Source organism: Dasypus novemcinctus, chromosome 14 (genome assembly GCF_030445035.2).
Source record: "Dasypus novemcinctus isolate mDasNov1 chromosome 14, mDasNov1.1.hap2, whole genome shotgun sequence".
In the NCBI taxonomy this organism is placed as follows: Eukaryota; Metazoa; Chordata; class Mammalia; order Cingulata; family Dasypodidae; genus Dasypus; species Dasypus novemcinctus.
In genome coordinates this window covers 33,951,743-33,967,188 of record NC_080686.1, presented here as the reverse complement: position 1 = coordinate 33,967,188, position 15,446 = coordinate 33,951,743, and the positions used below count along the sequence as shown (strand labels likewise).

The following is a 15,446-nucleotide window of genomic DNA, read 5'->3' as shown; positions in this document are numbered from 1 at the left end:
TGCCCCCTGAATTTGTTACTTAGATCCTGTGAGAAAAGATAGATATGGGAAAGAACAACTCATACTATTTTCCACTGGATGTGCTTGGAGTCTCCCCTGAGATGAGTTTGCCAGCTTGTGGGTAGACGCATGGAGAAAGGTGGGTGTTTACTAACTCTTTCTGCTTTCCCTTTCCTCTTCTTACGACAGAGCTTCCCATCTCGAATCTCCAGACTAATAACAGAGCTAGTACAGGTCAAGGCTCCTGGAGGCAGCTCATTATAGCTTCAAATGGAGGGAGAAGGGAAAGTCCCTCGTGGTGACACCATGGAAAGAAAGGGAGTTTCTGCAACCATCAAGCCCCCTGTCTGGGTCAGGTGTTTCTCCAGGGACCGTCTATATGTCTGGGTTTTTCATTGTTTGGGGATTTGCCCGAACATTTTTTTCCTTTATGTTAAGGTTATGTTAAAACTTCAATGTGAAGATCATTATGAGGTTGTCTAGAGATACTCCAGGAACTGCAGCAGGCTGTCTCAGCCAAGAATCAGATTCTCTACTGCCTTAGGAAAGTTACCTAACTTCATTCTACTGATGAAATTCCCCTAAAATGGAAATAAACAGTAAGACTACTGTGTATTTTAGATTCTAAAGATATGATTTATCTTAAGTGCAAAGTAAAATTATTCCAAAATGTGAATTCCCTTGGCAGAAATTGTCTCCCCCTCCCTCTGTAGGAATTAAGGACAGTTGTTAACTCTGATGACTGTTTTTAGTTATGATCCAGGGTTGAGCCCTGTCTAACAAAGCTGCCAAACCAAAGTCTTCAAATTAAGATATCAGCCTAGCACTTTGGGAAGTATTTTGGGACCACACATACATTATTTTTTATGTTATGGCATTATAAAAACAATGCGTATTTTATTTTATTTTTTTAAAGATTTATTTATTTATTTATCTCCCCTTCCCCCCCACCCTGGTTGTCTGTTCTCTGTGTCTATTTGCTGCATCGTCTTTGTCCACTTCTGTTGTTGTCAGTGGCACAGGAATCTTTGTTTCTTTTTGTTGCGTCATCTTGTTGTGTCAGCTCTCGGTGTGTGCAGTGCCATTCCCGGGCAGGCTGCACTTTCTCTCACGCTGGGCAGCTCTCCTTACGGGGCACACTCCTTGCTCATGAGGCTCCCCTACGCGGGGACACCTCTGCATGGCACAGCACTCCTTGCATGCTTCAGCACTGCGCATGGGCTGGCTCCACACGGGTCAAGGAGGCCCGGGGTTTGAACCGTGGACCTCCCATGTGGTAGACGGATGCCCTAACCCCTGGGCCAAGTCCACTTCCCAACAATGCATATTTTAGACCACGCTTAAAACAATGATGTTTGAAAAAATATTTGAACTACTGACCAACTTCATTTGTCTTTTAATTCACTGTGCTATGCTACAGAATTCAAGTTCTTTAATATTATACTCCCTTGTCCTTGTTTTCTGGTAGGACCTCGATATTCAGGAAAGATTATTCTCTGTATTACTTAGTTCTATGCTCAATATTGCTTCCTCTGACTTCAAAATGAGTTGTTTACTAAAATCAGCTTATTTGGTGGAAAGAAAAAGGAAAAACTGCTGTGAGGCTAGAGGCTCTAACCAGTCACTTTTTAGAATACAGGATTTTGATTTTGTCACTATTCAATATAACAGCTTTTGAAATAGTTTAGCTAAGGTTTAATTGTGGTCAGTTCTTTGACTATGAAGGAGATGATCTTACATTCTTGTAAAGCAACAAAAGGAAGTGTATAAATGATATCACTAGGTTTATATTTTATAGAAAGTTGAATTCAGGAAGAAGAGAACAGAAAAACTGTGAAGAGGCATTAACACTTGTACCAATCTTGGACTATTTTTCATTGATATTGTAGTTTTCAGAATTTCACTTGGAGCATGGATACCCTGTTATTATTAAGATAATATTAGGAAGCATTTGTGACTCAACAGTTGTGAGTGTGTGCTTTTGTGTGTTTACCAGCTTTTGTTTATGAACAGATAGATAAGCTATCACTAACGGATTTAGGTGCCTTGTGGGCAGGCATCAAGACTGAAGGTGGATTGTCACAGTCTCAGTCACCTGGACAGACAGGATTTCTGAGCTATGGTACAAGCTTCGGCACCCCTCAGCCTGGACAGGCACCGTACAGCTACCAGATGCAAGGTCTGTATGCTTATCCACATTGCTGTTTTCATTAACCTTCTTGCTGGCAGTTCATTGCTAAAGTAGAATCTGATGTTCTGTGTAAGTCATGGGTTCCTGTGGGATGCTCCCAGGGCTTAGAGACAGGACACTCGGTTCTGGTTCAGCTCTTCATGTACCAACTCTCTAGGCCTGAGTTTCCATATTTATGACATCCAGGGGTTGGACTAAATGATCTCCAAGGTCCTTTTCAGAAAGCTCTAAAATTCTTTATGAAACTTTAGTTTCCCGCCTTTGCTTCTATTGAGTAAAAAGGGAATGAAGAAGCAGAGAGTTAAACACGTGCAAGGTGGTGGTGTGGTCGATGCTTAAAACTCTGGCACTTGGTGTTGCAAACTGAGTTTTTTTCAAAGGGCTATGTTTCCTTTATTTTCATTAGGAGGGGAGAAATCACAGCTCTTGAAATAGAGTATGTGATATGTGCTGGCTTGAATGATCTACCAAAGATGAGGAGATCAAATTCAAAACCATTTGATGAATCTTCAAGATGTTGCTTCCATGGCACATTGCCTGGGTTCCGCTTTTGAAACTATAGTTGAAACATAATGTACATGGAAGCAGAATGGAATCACAGTTTCAGATTTGCATTGTCAAATCCATTTTGGCTGTATAAGAATATATAGCCAGTAATTGTAATTAGCAGATTATCAGTAAACATGTCTATAAACATTCTTGAAAACATTCTCCTGTAACTTAAATATTCTCCTATTATTTTTACAACAGAAACAGTTTAATAAGTCATATTTGACCTCTTACTAGTGCAAAGCCATAATTGAGTTAACTCCCTAATCATTACTTTGCTATAAGGGATTTTAAAATTTTATATAGCTTATATCTTTTAAATGTATTTTCTTATTCATTACATTCATAATATTTATTGCAGATAAAGTAGAAAATGCAGAGCAGGAAAATTAATTATAGTCACATATATAATTGCATGCATTTCATTATTATTTAGATATATGTTCTTCTAGATATGCAATATGGGACTGTATTGTCTAGTATCATATTGTAACCTCCCATTCCTAGTAACACATATATTGCAAACATCTTTTCACATCAATAAATTTTATTCTACAACATCATAATAGCTGCACTGTTTTCATGTATATCATATCTTATTTAATAATCCCCTATTATAGGACAGCTAGTGAAATGCTATGCATCTTATGGATATGGATTTATATGGATAAATTGTGTGCAATTGCTGGGTAAACTTTTATGACCTTTAAAGCTTCAGTATATATTACAAGGAAGAGCTGTGTATTATCAGGAATGCATTGGATAATATCATACTTAAAAAATGTAAGTTTGGTAGGTACAAGGTTTTATTGTTGATTTAATATGCATTTTTAAAAACCAAGGTAAAGCATTTTTATTTAATGGAGGTGTTCATCTTTGTCTTATTGTTTCTTATATTAAAGTTCTTAGCCTTTTGTAATTTTTTATGCTTTTAATTTATCAGCTCAAAGGGCTTTTTCCCAGTACAAGAAACTAAAATTTTACATGATGAAATTCATTAATCATTAATCTTTTCATATTTAGTTTTGCCTTTGGTATAAAAAGTTCTGATTTACGAACTTTTGATAGATTCGGTGGATTACAAAATAAACACTGTCCAAGAACAGATAGCATTTATTGTTAGAAGGGTGTTACTGGTGTACCTGAACCCAAGACTTTTAAGCTAATCTGGAAAATGCCAAATACCAATGGAGTAAAGAGATAAAAAGAATGGAAAATGGTGGAGAGACTGACTTAATGAATTTAACAGTCCTAGGCTCCACTCATAAGGCGGGCGAGCTCTGTTTACTCATAGAGCTTTCAGACTTGTCAAGGAGTGAGATAGTAGACAAGCAAAAAATAAAATTAGGTAATTGTAGATTCACCCAAAAGCTCTGAAGGTAATAAACCAGACAACATGGCAGGTCCTACTCTTTCCAGGAGGAGAAGCACCTCTTTAAAATGAGAACCAGGGAGGCGAAGTGCCCTCTCCAGAGCACAGCTACTTAATAGCTAGTTCCTGGACTAGAGCTATCGACAACCTCCAGGTTACCAATCCACAATGAGCTAAGTGCCAAAGGAGAGTTAAGCATTCAGAAACTTAATGGTAGGAGACAGCAGATTTTGTTTGTTAAATAAAAAATGGGGGTATGTGATTGTACTTTCTATGTCTTTTTTTTTTTTTCCATTTCCTCCTCCTAGTGATACATTGCTATTTTTTTCTTTTTAATTCTTTTTTTAAACTTTATTTCAACTTCAAAAAAATTAAAATAACAGACAAAAAGCAGCTTAAGAAATTATGAAAACATTGTGATTTTATTTTTTCTATTAAAAACAAAAAGTCAAATACACAAAAAAATCCTGTCCAGGTGCTTTTATGTAATCCAAAAACAAACTCAATTGTTCTTCCAGTGTTCAGAAAGATGAATAAATGAGCATAGACTGGTTAAATGACAGGACCAAGGCTTCCTTGTTAATGAAGAAAATGAAAAAAAAAGATCATATTCGCATTTCATAAAATTAAATCCCATTCTTTTTTTTACTTTTAGCATTGATAGAGTACTTTCTTTGCCTTTGCTTCAAAAATATTACAGTATTACTGTTAACTATAGTCTGTTACATTAGTTTTATTTTTCCCATGTATCACTTAACATTTTGTAATAGAAGAACATTCTTGTATTTGTTTTATTAGCTACTGTCATCATCTTCCACCAAAATGTTATACATGTTATACAGTCCCTAAATTATCCTCTAGCCATCTTCTAATTAACATTAACCTCCCTAGCCTACCCTTTTCAGCCACAATCACATTTATAAATGTGTTCGTTACACTCATTATGTGCTACTGTTATATACATTTCCATATATTTACAATCAACCTTATTAAATATTCTGCATACATTCAGCATCAGCTTCCCCTTCTCAACCCAGTCTGTCTCCTGCTAACCTATTCTCTATAGGTTAACTCCCTAAGTTTACTCATCGTATTTAGTTCATATATTTTTTTTTTCCTTTCCTCCTTCTATTACTGTGTTTTATTAATGTGTCAGTCTGTGAAGGAGTGAGGAAAAATAAAGGTCCTGCATCTCACATAGTTTGAGAAATATTGCACTAGGGAGTTATTTTTATCTTGTTCTCTTCCCAGATCAAAAGCTTGTGCAGAACAAACAGTTCCTAGGAGGACTAATCAGCTACCAGAGTAGAATATAAGTGCTAGATTAGAGAGAGGAATAGAAATAAAGGGAGAGAAGAGAAAGATAAATTGGAGGGGGGCAAACTTTATTTTTAAAAGGAAATAAGGAAATTTGTAACCCCAATCACATCATTGCTTTTTCGACCTATAGGTTTTGTTGTTAGATATTACATTAAAATGTTTTGGTATTTTTGTGTATCCTCTGGTTGAATGGCATTTCTAATGAGATTTAAAAACGTATTTACTATGGCTGAGGTATTCTTGCATATACCATTCTATAATGGTATTTCACTCAATTTTAGATTATTGGGAATGACTTCCACCTTTCAAGCCAGATGAAAATATGTCATTAACTTGAAACTTAACTTGCCAATATGATGATGGATCATGATATATAATATGCTGTGGAATATTTATGGCCAGATTTGGGTAAAGAATTATATTCTGCTTAATAGATATTTCTTAAATATAAAATGCGTTATGAAGATGCCTTCACCATTAAACCATTAAACTACTTCTGTACCAAATAGTGAGAGTCCCTTGACCTTTGAGTGTCTTTTTAGTAATTGTTTTTAAAAAATACTCTTTTCTATAAGGTCTGACATTATTTTCCAAATTTCCCCAATTCTCTTCATCCTTCATGAATAACAATGAATTTTGTTTATATCAGTCTTGTCTTTTACTTATTAAAAATTATTAAAATCCTGGATGAGAATATATTTTTACCTAGCTTTTTATCTAGGAAGATCTTTTCAACTTCTAAAATATAAGCTACAATGAGTAATTATTCAGAGAGATTTATCCACTAGAATTTCTGATAATAACAGAAAAATATTCAGTGGGAAGCACAGAAGGGCCGCTGACCAAGCTCTGCAGTGGTGGGGAAAGAAAGAAAGGTATCAAGCAATTCCTATGCCTCAGTAATCCTTGCAGTCACTTCACCACTTTGAATGTGAGGAAAAGGTAGAGCAAGAAGAGCCATTTAAACATCAAAATTTTCAGTTCAGAAATTGGGATTAGAGGAGAAGGGAATGTGACAAGCTATGCTATATAGGTATCGCTAACTGTAGTGCCCATATAATAAAGTTAACATTTATTGAACATTTATTATGTGCCAAAGACTATTTTAATTATATGTGTTTGTGTGTGTATATATATATAATATAATCTCATCTAATCCTTATCAAAGCCCTGAGCAATGACTTTTAAAGGGTAAGAGCTAGAAAATATTGAAGAATGCATAAAATAGCAATTTATTTAGTTTGTGTAATATCAATCATTATTTGAGCATCGCTACTCAAATTCAAAATAGATGATGGTTTAGAGCTGCTAGACCCTGCAGTACTTAAATAACAGCACTTTAAATAACAGCACCTGTAGGGAAGCTCTTCAAAAAAATTTTTTTTCGGAAAGGTAGATTTGATCTTTACATCTGAGACATTGCAGTATACAGACAGCTATATAATTAGCTCAGAAGCTATAGAGAAAAAAAATAGCTAATTTCTGAGTGCTGTCTTTGGTTTAACACTTTCATGGCTCTTGAGAAATAGATTTAATTGACAATTCGTCGCCGTGTTGCCACCGCCTACCCTTGTGAGCAAGACCAGCCTTACTTAGCCCCCTCATTTGATCCAGGTAACTTTTCTAGACCCGGCCACCTCCAGCCTTCAGGTCATCTATCATGGTAGGCTTTGGTGAATCTGGCAAATGCCATTTTAAGCCAAAAGGATCAGGTTTTTGTTTGACATGCACTAAGATCCCCTAAGTAAAACCTTGGTGATGGGAAATCAGGTTGCCTTCACTTTTGCTGCAAGATTGCTGAAAAATTCTATTCCTGCTTTTATTATTTCTTTTGTACATCCCCAGCAAAAGATTAGAAGCTTTGGTTTCACTGAGAAAGAGAAACAATGAGGCTGAGTCACGAAGAAAATGGAATTTTGTTTAGCAGTCTATGTAACGTAAGGAAGTGTATAGTGCGTTTGCAAAAGATTTTCACACTTGAAAACTTAAAATTAAGCTGGGTCACTTAATTGGTGAAGCTTCAACTTTGATAACTCAAATCTTTGTAATAAGACAGTTCCGATGATTCTAGACAGTTGAGGGTTGTGACCATTTGTATTCATGTTTTAATCTCCAGAATATAGCATTGTGTCTAAAACATACAAACTCTTGACAGAGGTGAAGAGGGCCGTGCCACAATGAAAGTTAGAAATTGAGATTCCTATGTATTCTAATTAGCTTCATTTTGGGAAATGAATTTGGAATTAAGCATAATTTTAAAAATCTTGTTTAGTTCATTATCGTAGTATGTTCAAAGCAATCTTCCCTTGTTCATGGTAGTAAGTAGAGCTGGACTGGGGCATCACAGAATTGGAATGGTGGTGGAAAAATGCCTGTCTGAGTGTTTTATTGCCTCAGAATGGCAGTGATTGTGCAGAACTTATCTGTCCTTCTGCACCAGAGAAGGCGCCGGGATTTGCCATGATAGATGGGAGACGCTTCACAGATGTACATGTGCCACGCCCACAGGCCCCTGACACTCCACTTTGTTTATTTTCCTTTGGGCTTTATTGCCCTCACTTAAAGAGAAAATAACACAAATTCTAACTCCCTCTTCGTATACAATGTTGTTTGTTCTGTTAAAGAGATTGGGGTTCAAACTCAAAATAAGTAAGGGCAGAGATTTATTTGAAGGGTACAGGGAAGGGTGCACAACTCTGCAATTATCGTTGCCTCCCTTCTCTGTGCCTCGGTAGGAAGTGAGAATGATTTAGGAACATCACCCTTATTTCCTTTGATCTAATCGTCTACAGTTTTTCAAATATAACCGACCTGTTTCTGTTTATAGGCATTTAGAACCTCACAGTTGCTTAGCACAAATACTATTTGAATTTTAAAGTTTTTCTTTATTTCTGGAAGTGGTATTTTTCTAAAGAAATGACTCAAATATATGATATGGTTTAAAGAAAATACATGGTAAGCCTTTTTATAATAATTTATGACTGCCAGGATAAAGCAGAGATTTGTACTTTCCATCACAAAATGACATGACAGAGTTGGAGAATAGCTATTGAAACTTTCACTGATGTTCAAAATTTCTCCTTCATTGCTTTGACAGTCATCAACTCATTTGTTTTATTTCTTGGCTTTTTCGCATTTTGGAATTTTTTTTGCTTAAAATTGATTTTTTTAAGTTAGTATTCTGTTTCAGTTCTTTCAGCGTCTTGTGTTATTTTAAGTGACAAGTGTTGAAAGTTGTATGGAACTCTCTTGAAATCAAGTTATAGCAATAATCACTGATTGATACCAATTTTATTGTCTATGTGACTTGGGTTTTGGTTAAAAAATATAGAATTCTATCAAGAAAATAAATGTCAATGCTTTGCAGTTTTCATTATCTAACTTAGATGTTCTCTTTGAAAACAAACTATTACTAGGCTAAAAAGGAAAACTTTATCGTTTGAAATCCTTGCTACAAGAAAGGGAAAGAAAAAAAAAAACCTGGTTTTAAACAGCCCATCTGGCCATCAGAGGCTTCTCCCCAGAGATCTGCGCTAACTTCTGCCACATAGATCGTGCCCGATGATAGACATAGCCCATGGCAAAGAGGCCAGGGAAGGAAAGCAAATGGACTTCTGTGAAAATACACGAGGGACAGACAGCATCCTGCTTGCGGAATGAGTGCTAGCAACCCCTCTAAAGCATGGGAAGTACAGACAGGCCACAGCAGGTTCCAGCATTCTTCTGTTGGCTGGGATTCTGGCTTTTAATGTGAGTCCTTGTTCTCTGTGAAGTAGACCTTTGACCTACACTTTACCCCCCCACCCCACCCCTCCTTTTTTTTTTTTTTCTAAGTGTTTTGAAGTGATAGTTGGGAAGTGTTCTCCAGGTTAAATCACTAGCAAAGCTTTGCTTTAATCATTTAAATCACCTTTTACATCAGCATAGGCTGTATTCTTAACTATGAAAAAGTAGGAGCTTTATTAATAAAATCTTTTGGGGACTGGTTCATTTTTAAACTACAATTGCCGAGCACCTATAGAACTGGGTGGCTGAGGTCTTCTAGCCAGGCTGTGTCTAGTTGGTTAAGGTTGATGAGACCACCACCTTTTTTTTTTTTTTTAACTCTCTAGCTGTGGGCTATTTTATATAATTTTATTAGAAAAAGTATTTATTAGCCTAGAAAAGATAGTTACAGTGAAGTCTTATAGGAAAAGAAATGTTGGTTCCAGACTTATTCAATTTCTTAGGTACCCTTGTCTAGAGACTCTTTGAGTCTCTTAAGATTTTTGTGTAACCAAAAATAAATACCACTTTTTGCAGTATGCGATGCACATTCAGCCTTCTTACCCTAAGTTCCTCTCTGCTAAAACAAATGCCATACAGTGGGTTGCCTCACCAACAGGAACTTACCAGCTCTCGGTTTTGAGGCTGCAGGGCTGGGCAGCAGCAGGCGCTGCTTTCTCCCTCAAGGCCGTGGCCTTCTGGGGCTGGCTCCTGGCAGTCCCTGGGCCCTTGGCCTTTCCTTCACATGGCAAGGCACATGGTGGCATCTGCTCCTTTCTCTTCCAGGTCCTGTTGAGTTCCAGCTTTGTCTCCCTGGCTTCCCTCTGTGGCCTTCTCTATAAGGCCTGCTGTAATAGGATTAAGACCCTTCCTGATTCAGCTGGGCCTCATCTCAACATTTTCAAAAGTCCTATTTACACTGGGATCACACCCATAGGAATGGATTAAGGCTTAGAGCCTGCTTTTTCTAGGGTACATAACTCAATCTCCTGCACTTATTCAATCAAAAAATCTGAGAGGTGAATTTGGCGCTGTGTAGTGCAAATACAATAATCACTCCCAGTTGTGAGACCATGAGCAAGGAAATCAGCCTCTGAGCTGCTGCTTGTTTTCTTTTCTGGGAAAGGGAGGTAGGGATGCCTGCCTCAACTACCTCGCAGGCGACAGGAATAACCTGAGACAATGGATAGGGAAATAGTGGAATATAAATGCATTGTAAAAATGCGCGCTGTTATTGCATTCTGAATTTGAAAATTTCGTATGCAAACTAGGCTTTTATTTTCATTAATAAACCCACGATGTGCTAATATCTAAGCTAACAGTTAAATTGATAGCCTGGTAGGAGGTCTGTCTTGCACCAGGGCATCAATTTTCTGTTAGGGTGCTGATGGCTGCACTACAATTAGTACCTGTGTACTAACAAGGTTACCCTCTCTGGTAGGATGCCCATGTAATAGATGGATGGGAAACCCTCATTTCCTCTCTCAAGTCCAAGTACACTCAAAATTAAAACTGGTGAGATTTTATGAGCTGTTCCAATCCATGAACTTAATCTTAAAATGTTGCTTAAAAATTTTTCTTAAAATATTTTCTTCCTGGAAATTCAGAAACATTTTAAGTCCTTCCAAAAGATACTTATAGGTCCTGCATTTAATTTTCTTTGTATAATTGAAATCTAAAGTAGTGATTATAATCTCTTTTTGAAAAATTATTTCTTGGTGTACTGTTGGGTTTAGACAGAAACCAGCGAAGTGTGTCCTCTAAATAAAATCTGAGAAATAAACTTAATAATTTTTTGTGTCTTTGCTCATTCTCGTTTTCATTGTTGAACGAAAAAGGAGGTTAAAAGACTTTTTTTTTTCTCTCCTGAGGTCTGTTGTGGGCCTCCCAGAGTCCTTTCAAACTGCCTCCCTGCTGCACTTCCCAGCCCCCCCCAACAAGTCCATGGGGAGACCACCTCCCATCCCTACACCTGACTCTTTATGATGGTTGTATTCTTATTAAGCACTTTGTCACTTACCACACGGGACTGAAATCGAGCAACAGCTCTGTCTCCTGCTAGAGCCTAGTTTCCTGCCAGAGGCATGAGTCAGATATGTTTATCCATCTCTGTGAGGCACTCAGAGTCAATATAACAAATGAATTTAAGGAGCACACGATCAGGATGAAAACAAGACTAATGAGGACTTGTTTAGTATTGTTCTAATGAAGAAGAAAAGTACCTGGTATGAATTGTTGTTGAGCTGGTATTCCCAGAAAGTAAAGTCATGGAAAACTTATTGGGGAGATAGAACTCGAGCTCAGCCTTGAGGATGGGGCGATGAGGACTGATAAAGGGAAGGCAAGAATGAGAAAGATGAGTCTGGGGACAGCAATGGCCCTATCCTGAATTAATTTAGTGGGCTGTGGATGGGGAAGCCACAGGAAATAATCTGCATATTCCTCTCTTCTGTCCATCCCAAACCTTTCCCCCAAGCCCCAAACCCCACCTCTAGATCCTTTATGTAAACATATGTATCCTTGCACTTAGCAACTTGTTTATTCCCCACTTCCTCCAGTCCTTGAAAGGACAGTCAGAATCATAATATTTTCTGTGTCCCAAATGTTGCTGTTAGTATGTTCAACATTCAGATTCTTGGAATTTTCAGTTACAGTGTTGTTTCTTTTCCTAAATGGATTTTCTTTTCTTACACAAATGATCAAGAAACTTCTTTCCCCCACCCCATCTCTTACTCTACTTTCCCAGAAACCCTTCCTCTCTGATCTTCTCCTTCGCAGTTAATCCATCCCTCACAGCAGGTACATTCTTCTTGCCCATTGCCACTAGCACTGTTTTCTTTCCCCATCAAACCAGGTGTCTTCATTTCATCCCCAGAGTAGCTAGCTCCATGTCAGAGCTCGCAGTGCTGAAGTCCTAATGCAAGTGGATGTTTTTGCTTTGTGTCTTGATGAATGTGTATGCGTACGTGCGTGTATGCACGTGTTCTAAACTTTCCTCAAGGGATGGACGCTCGACACCTATTTCTTTGGTCCACAGCAACCTCTAGGTAGGTAGTTGTGCCTGTAAAGAGTGCCAGTAAGTGTTCTTGATTGAACTCCTTTGAGAAGTTTTTTTTCCATTGATCATAGCTATATAATCTGTCCACTCAGAGTATAAAAGTTCTCAACTAAAAAGACAGCAATGAAATGAAAAAAATAATTTTGTCTCTTAGAGATGTTCTGAAGGAAAATATCCCCCCAGTTTTCTATATGCAAAAAAAAGGCTATGATTTTTCACAATTGTAAGCTATTTAAATAAGTGTTTTTAAACTGATGAATATGAAGGTATCCCCATTCCCACCCTGCTTGGAGTTTAACTGAATTCTAAACTCTACCAAGAATAATACTAGAAATTATACATTGGAGCTTCACTTGAACCTCTCTCCCAACTCATTAACTGAGAAATAATGGGAATTCTTTCTACTTTGGGGATTTTTCAGGATATACTACTACAAAATAAAATAAAACCTTTTAGCATAGGATATTTCTGCTCTATTTTATTTATCCGAAAGAAGGGGAATACTTGCATATTATCTTGATGAATGAATTCTTAACATTAAGCCTAATTCTGTGGTTAAATTTCCAGTGAAGACTCTGTAAATCCTGCAGAAACTGGTCCTGATGGGAGTGGGGGTCTGTGTTTCTTGATCATTGTCTTGCCCTTTCTCCCTGTGGCATCTGTGGATAATCCTGACATGGGGCAGCATCTCACAAAAACATTCTTCCTAGGGTAGGAGGTGGGTGTAGCAGCTTACACACCAAAGCTCTCCTGGGAGCATGGCCATCACTATTTTGCCTTTGCTTTGTGGTGTTCTAAGCTTGGGGCAAATCAGCTGATAGTATTGGCTGTGAAGTCTGCGTCAGATCAGCTATCAAAGGGGGACCCTTCAGTGCAGAGGTGCTTTAGCCCAGCCCAGGAAACAATAACAATAAAATAGGTTCTGAAAAGCTTCTTCTCGAAATGCTTGAAAAGTATGATTTATTCTTTAGTGTAAAACGAAAGATGATCCTGCTTACATATTTTTGACGCTTTTGCTGAAACAGCTACTGGAGGGTCCTAAAGCAGAGTGGTGCTAAAAACTAGGCAGTCTAGGTGTTTGATGAGCATGTGGGTTTTCAGGCCACCCCCTCCCCACCTGCCTCACCTAGACTGATTCCTGTGTGTGAGGAGGGGCCTGGGTCTTGGAACAAGCACCCGCTGCAGATCTGGTGCTGTCAGACATAGTTCAAATGTGCTGGTAAAAAATAATAATTGAAGAAAACCTTTTTACTTTGAGAGGCAGTAGACCATAGAGATTAAGAGCTTTGATTCCGGAGCCAGGTGACCTGGGTTTGAATCCCACTCAGTGACTTCCTCTGTAAAATGGGATGATAATGGTACCTACCTCTTGGGGAGGCTGTGAGGAATTGGTGAGTTTTAGCATGCAAAATACTTTATTTGGGCCTGGTTCAGAGTAAGCACTCAATACATTTTATTTATATTTATATTTTAAAAATTTTTTAGGAGGCACTGGGGATTGAACCCAGGACCTTGTACATGGGAAGCAGGTGTTCAACCACTGAGCTATACCCACTCCCCAATGAGAGTTTTTTTTTGTTTGTTTTTTGGAGGTACCAAGAATTGAACCCATGGCCTCATACATGGGAAGCAGGCACTCAACCACTTGAGTTACATCCGTTCCCCTCAATACAGATTCAAAGCATTATTTGTTTTTATCACTTCTATTTTGCTTCTGCTATGTTTTCTTAGTCCTGTAGGACAAATCCCTGGGAAAATTTGAGTGAGTTTCAGGACTTCCCATAAAGCAGTACAGAATAGGGTAACAGGAGGCAAGAGAGCCTCATTGTGCAGACTCTAAAACCAGGCAGACTTGTATTTGAATATCACTTCCAACCATGTGGAAGCTGTGTTACCTTAATTTAACCCATTGTTAACTCAGCTGCAATATTGGAATAGTAATACTTCCTATGGTATCCAGTTGTTGTAGACTATAGCTAAAGCATGTAAAAGGCCAGCACACTACCTAACATATTAGTAAGCACTCAGTGAGTGTTAGGTATTTTTATTACTATAATTTATACTCTGGAGGTGTTTGTGCATGTTGGGTACAAATATCTGATTTTTTAATATAAGCTCCAAGGTTTCCTTTAGCCTTGTTTTAGCTTGCAACAGGCTGCCAATGCAAAACTACCAGAAATGGGTTTGCTTTTATAATGGGGATTTATTAGGTTAAAAGCTTATAGTTCTGAAGCTGTGAAAATGTCCAAATCATGGCATGATCGGAGATGCTGTTTCATCAGAGTTCTGCTGGTGATCCTGGACTCCTGCCGTGTGGCAAAGCACAATGGCTGCCGATCTCTGCCTTCTCTTCCAGGCTCACTTGCTCCCCGAGGTCAGCTGTGGCAATCAGGCACATGGCTCATCTCTTCCCAGCTTAGGGCTGCTCTGCTGACTCCTGTCTCTCTCTTAGCCTCTCGCGGCTTCTCTTTCTGTGACTGTAGGTGACCCCAGAGTCCTCTCTCACATGGCAGGGTAAAAAATGGCAGTTCTTTTTCTCTGAATTCAGTCCTCAGTTTGTGTAAGACTCCAACAAAAGGATTAGAACCCATCCTGGGCTCCACAGTCTAATCATGCGCCCTTAACAGCAGTGATCTAATCAAAGGTGATCTAATCAAAAGATTCTGTAGCAGATTCTAACCAAAAGGTCGCACATACAATAGGCTTACCTGCCTATTACAGAAACGGGTTAGCTTAAGAATATAATTTTCTGGAGTCCACAAAAGACTTAAACCAGGACAAACGTCTTCAATCTTTTTAATAGGGAAGGCACTAATTAGTTTAAGTGCTATTTGTTATGTTGTATTAATTGGTCAAGTAATTATTAATAAGTAAAATTTAAATACTAATTTCTAATTCATGGATATGCGCGTGTGTGTATATATATATATATATATATATATATATATATATGTATCAGAGGTGTGTATGTGTGTTTAGGCACACACATACACAATACTCTGATAAACCTGTATCAATATACTGATGAGGCAGTATTGGGACCTAAGGAGAAGGGATGGAAAACCCAATAAATTTCTACACAAACACCCCGCAGTAGAAAAGACTGAAGCAACATCCTGCTGGACTCACATTGGTGAGTTATAGGAGGCAACTTGCAGCATTCACCCTTCAGCTGGGAAGCAGCGCTGGCA

At 38.0% G+C, this 15,446-nt stretch overlaps 1 protein-coding gene across 12 annotated transcripts in view; it reads left to right on the top strand.

Annotated features, from left to right (window-relative positions):
- EYA1 (EYA transcriptional coactivator and phosphatase 1) overlaps positions 1-15,446 on the top strand; it is a 333,818-nt gene that overhangs the window by 213,042 nt on the left and 105,330 nt on the right. For 6 of the 12 annotated variants that reach the window (XM_058275642.1, XM_071207853.1, XM_058275641.1 and 3 more), the window contains one exon: positions 2,042-2,179. In XM_058275642.1, the coding sequence (XP_058131625.1) occupies positions 2,042-2,179 (138 nt within the window). The remainder of the gene's footprint in view (positions 1-2,041; positions 2,180-15,446) is intronic. The other 6 variants (XM_058275643.2, XM_071207852.1, XM_071207851.1 and 3 more) reach the window with 1 other exon arrangement.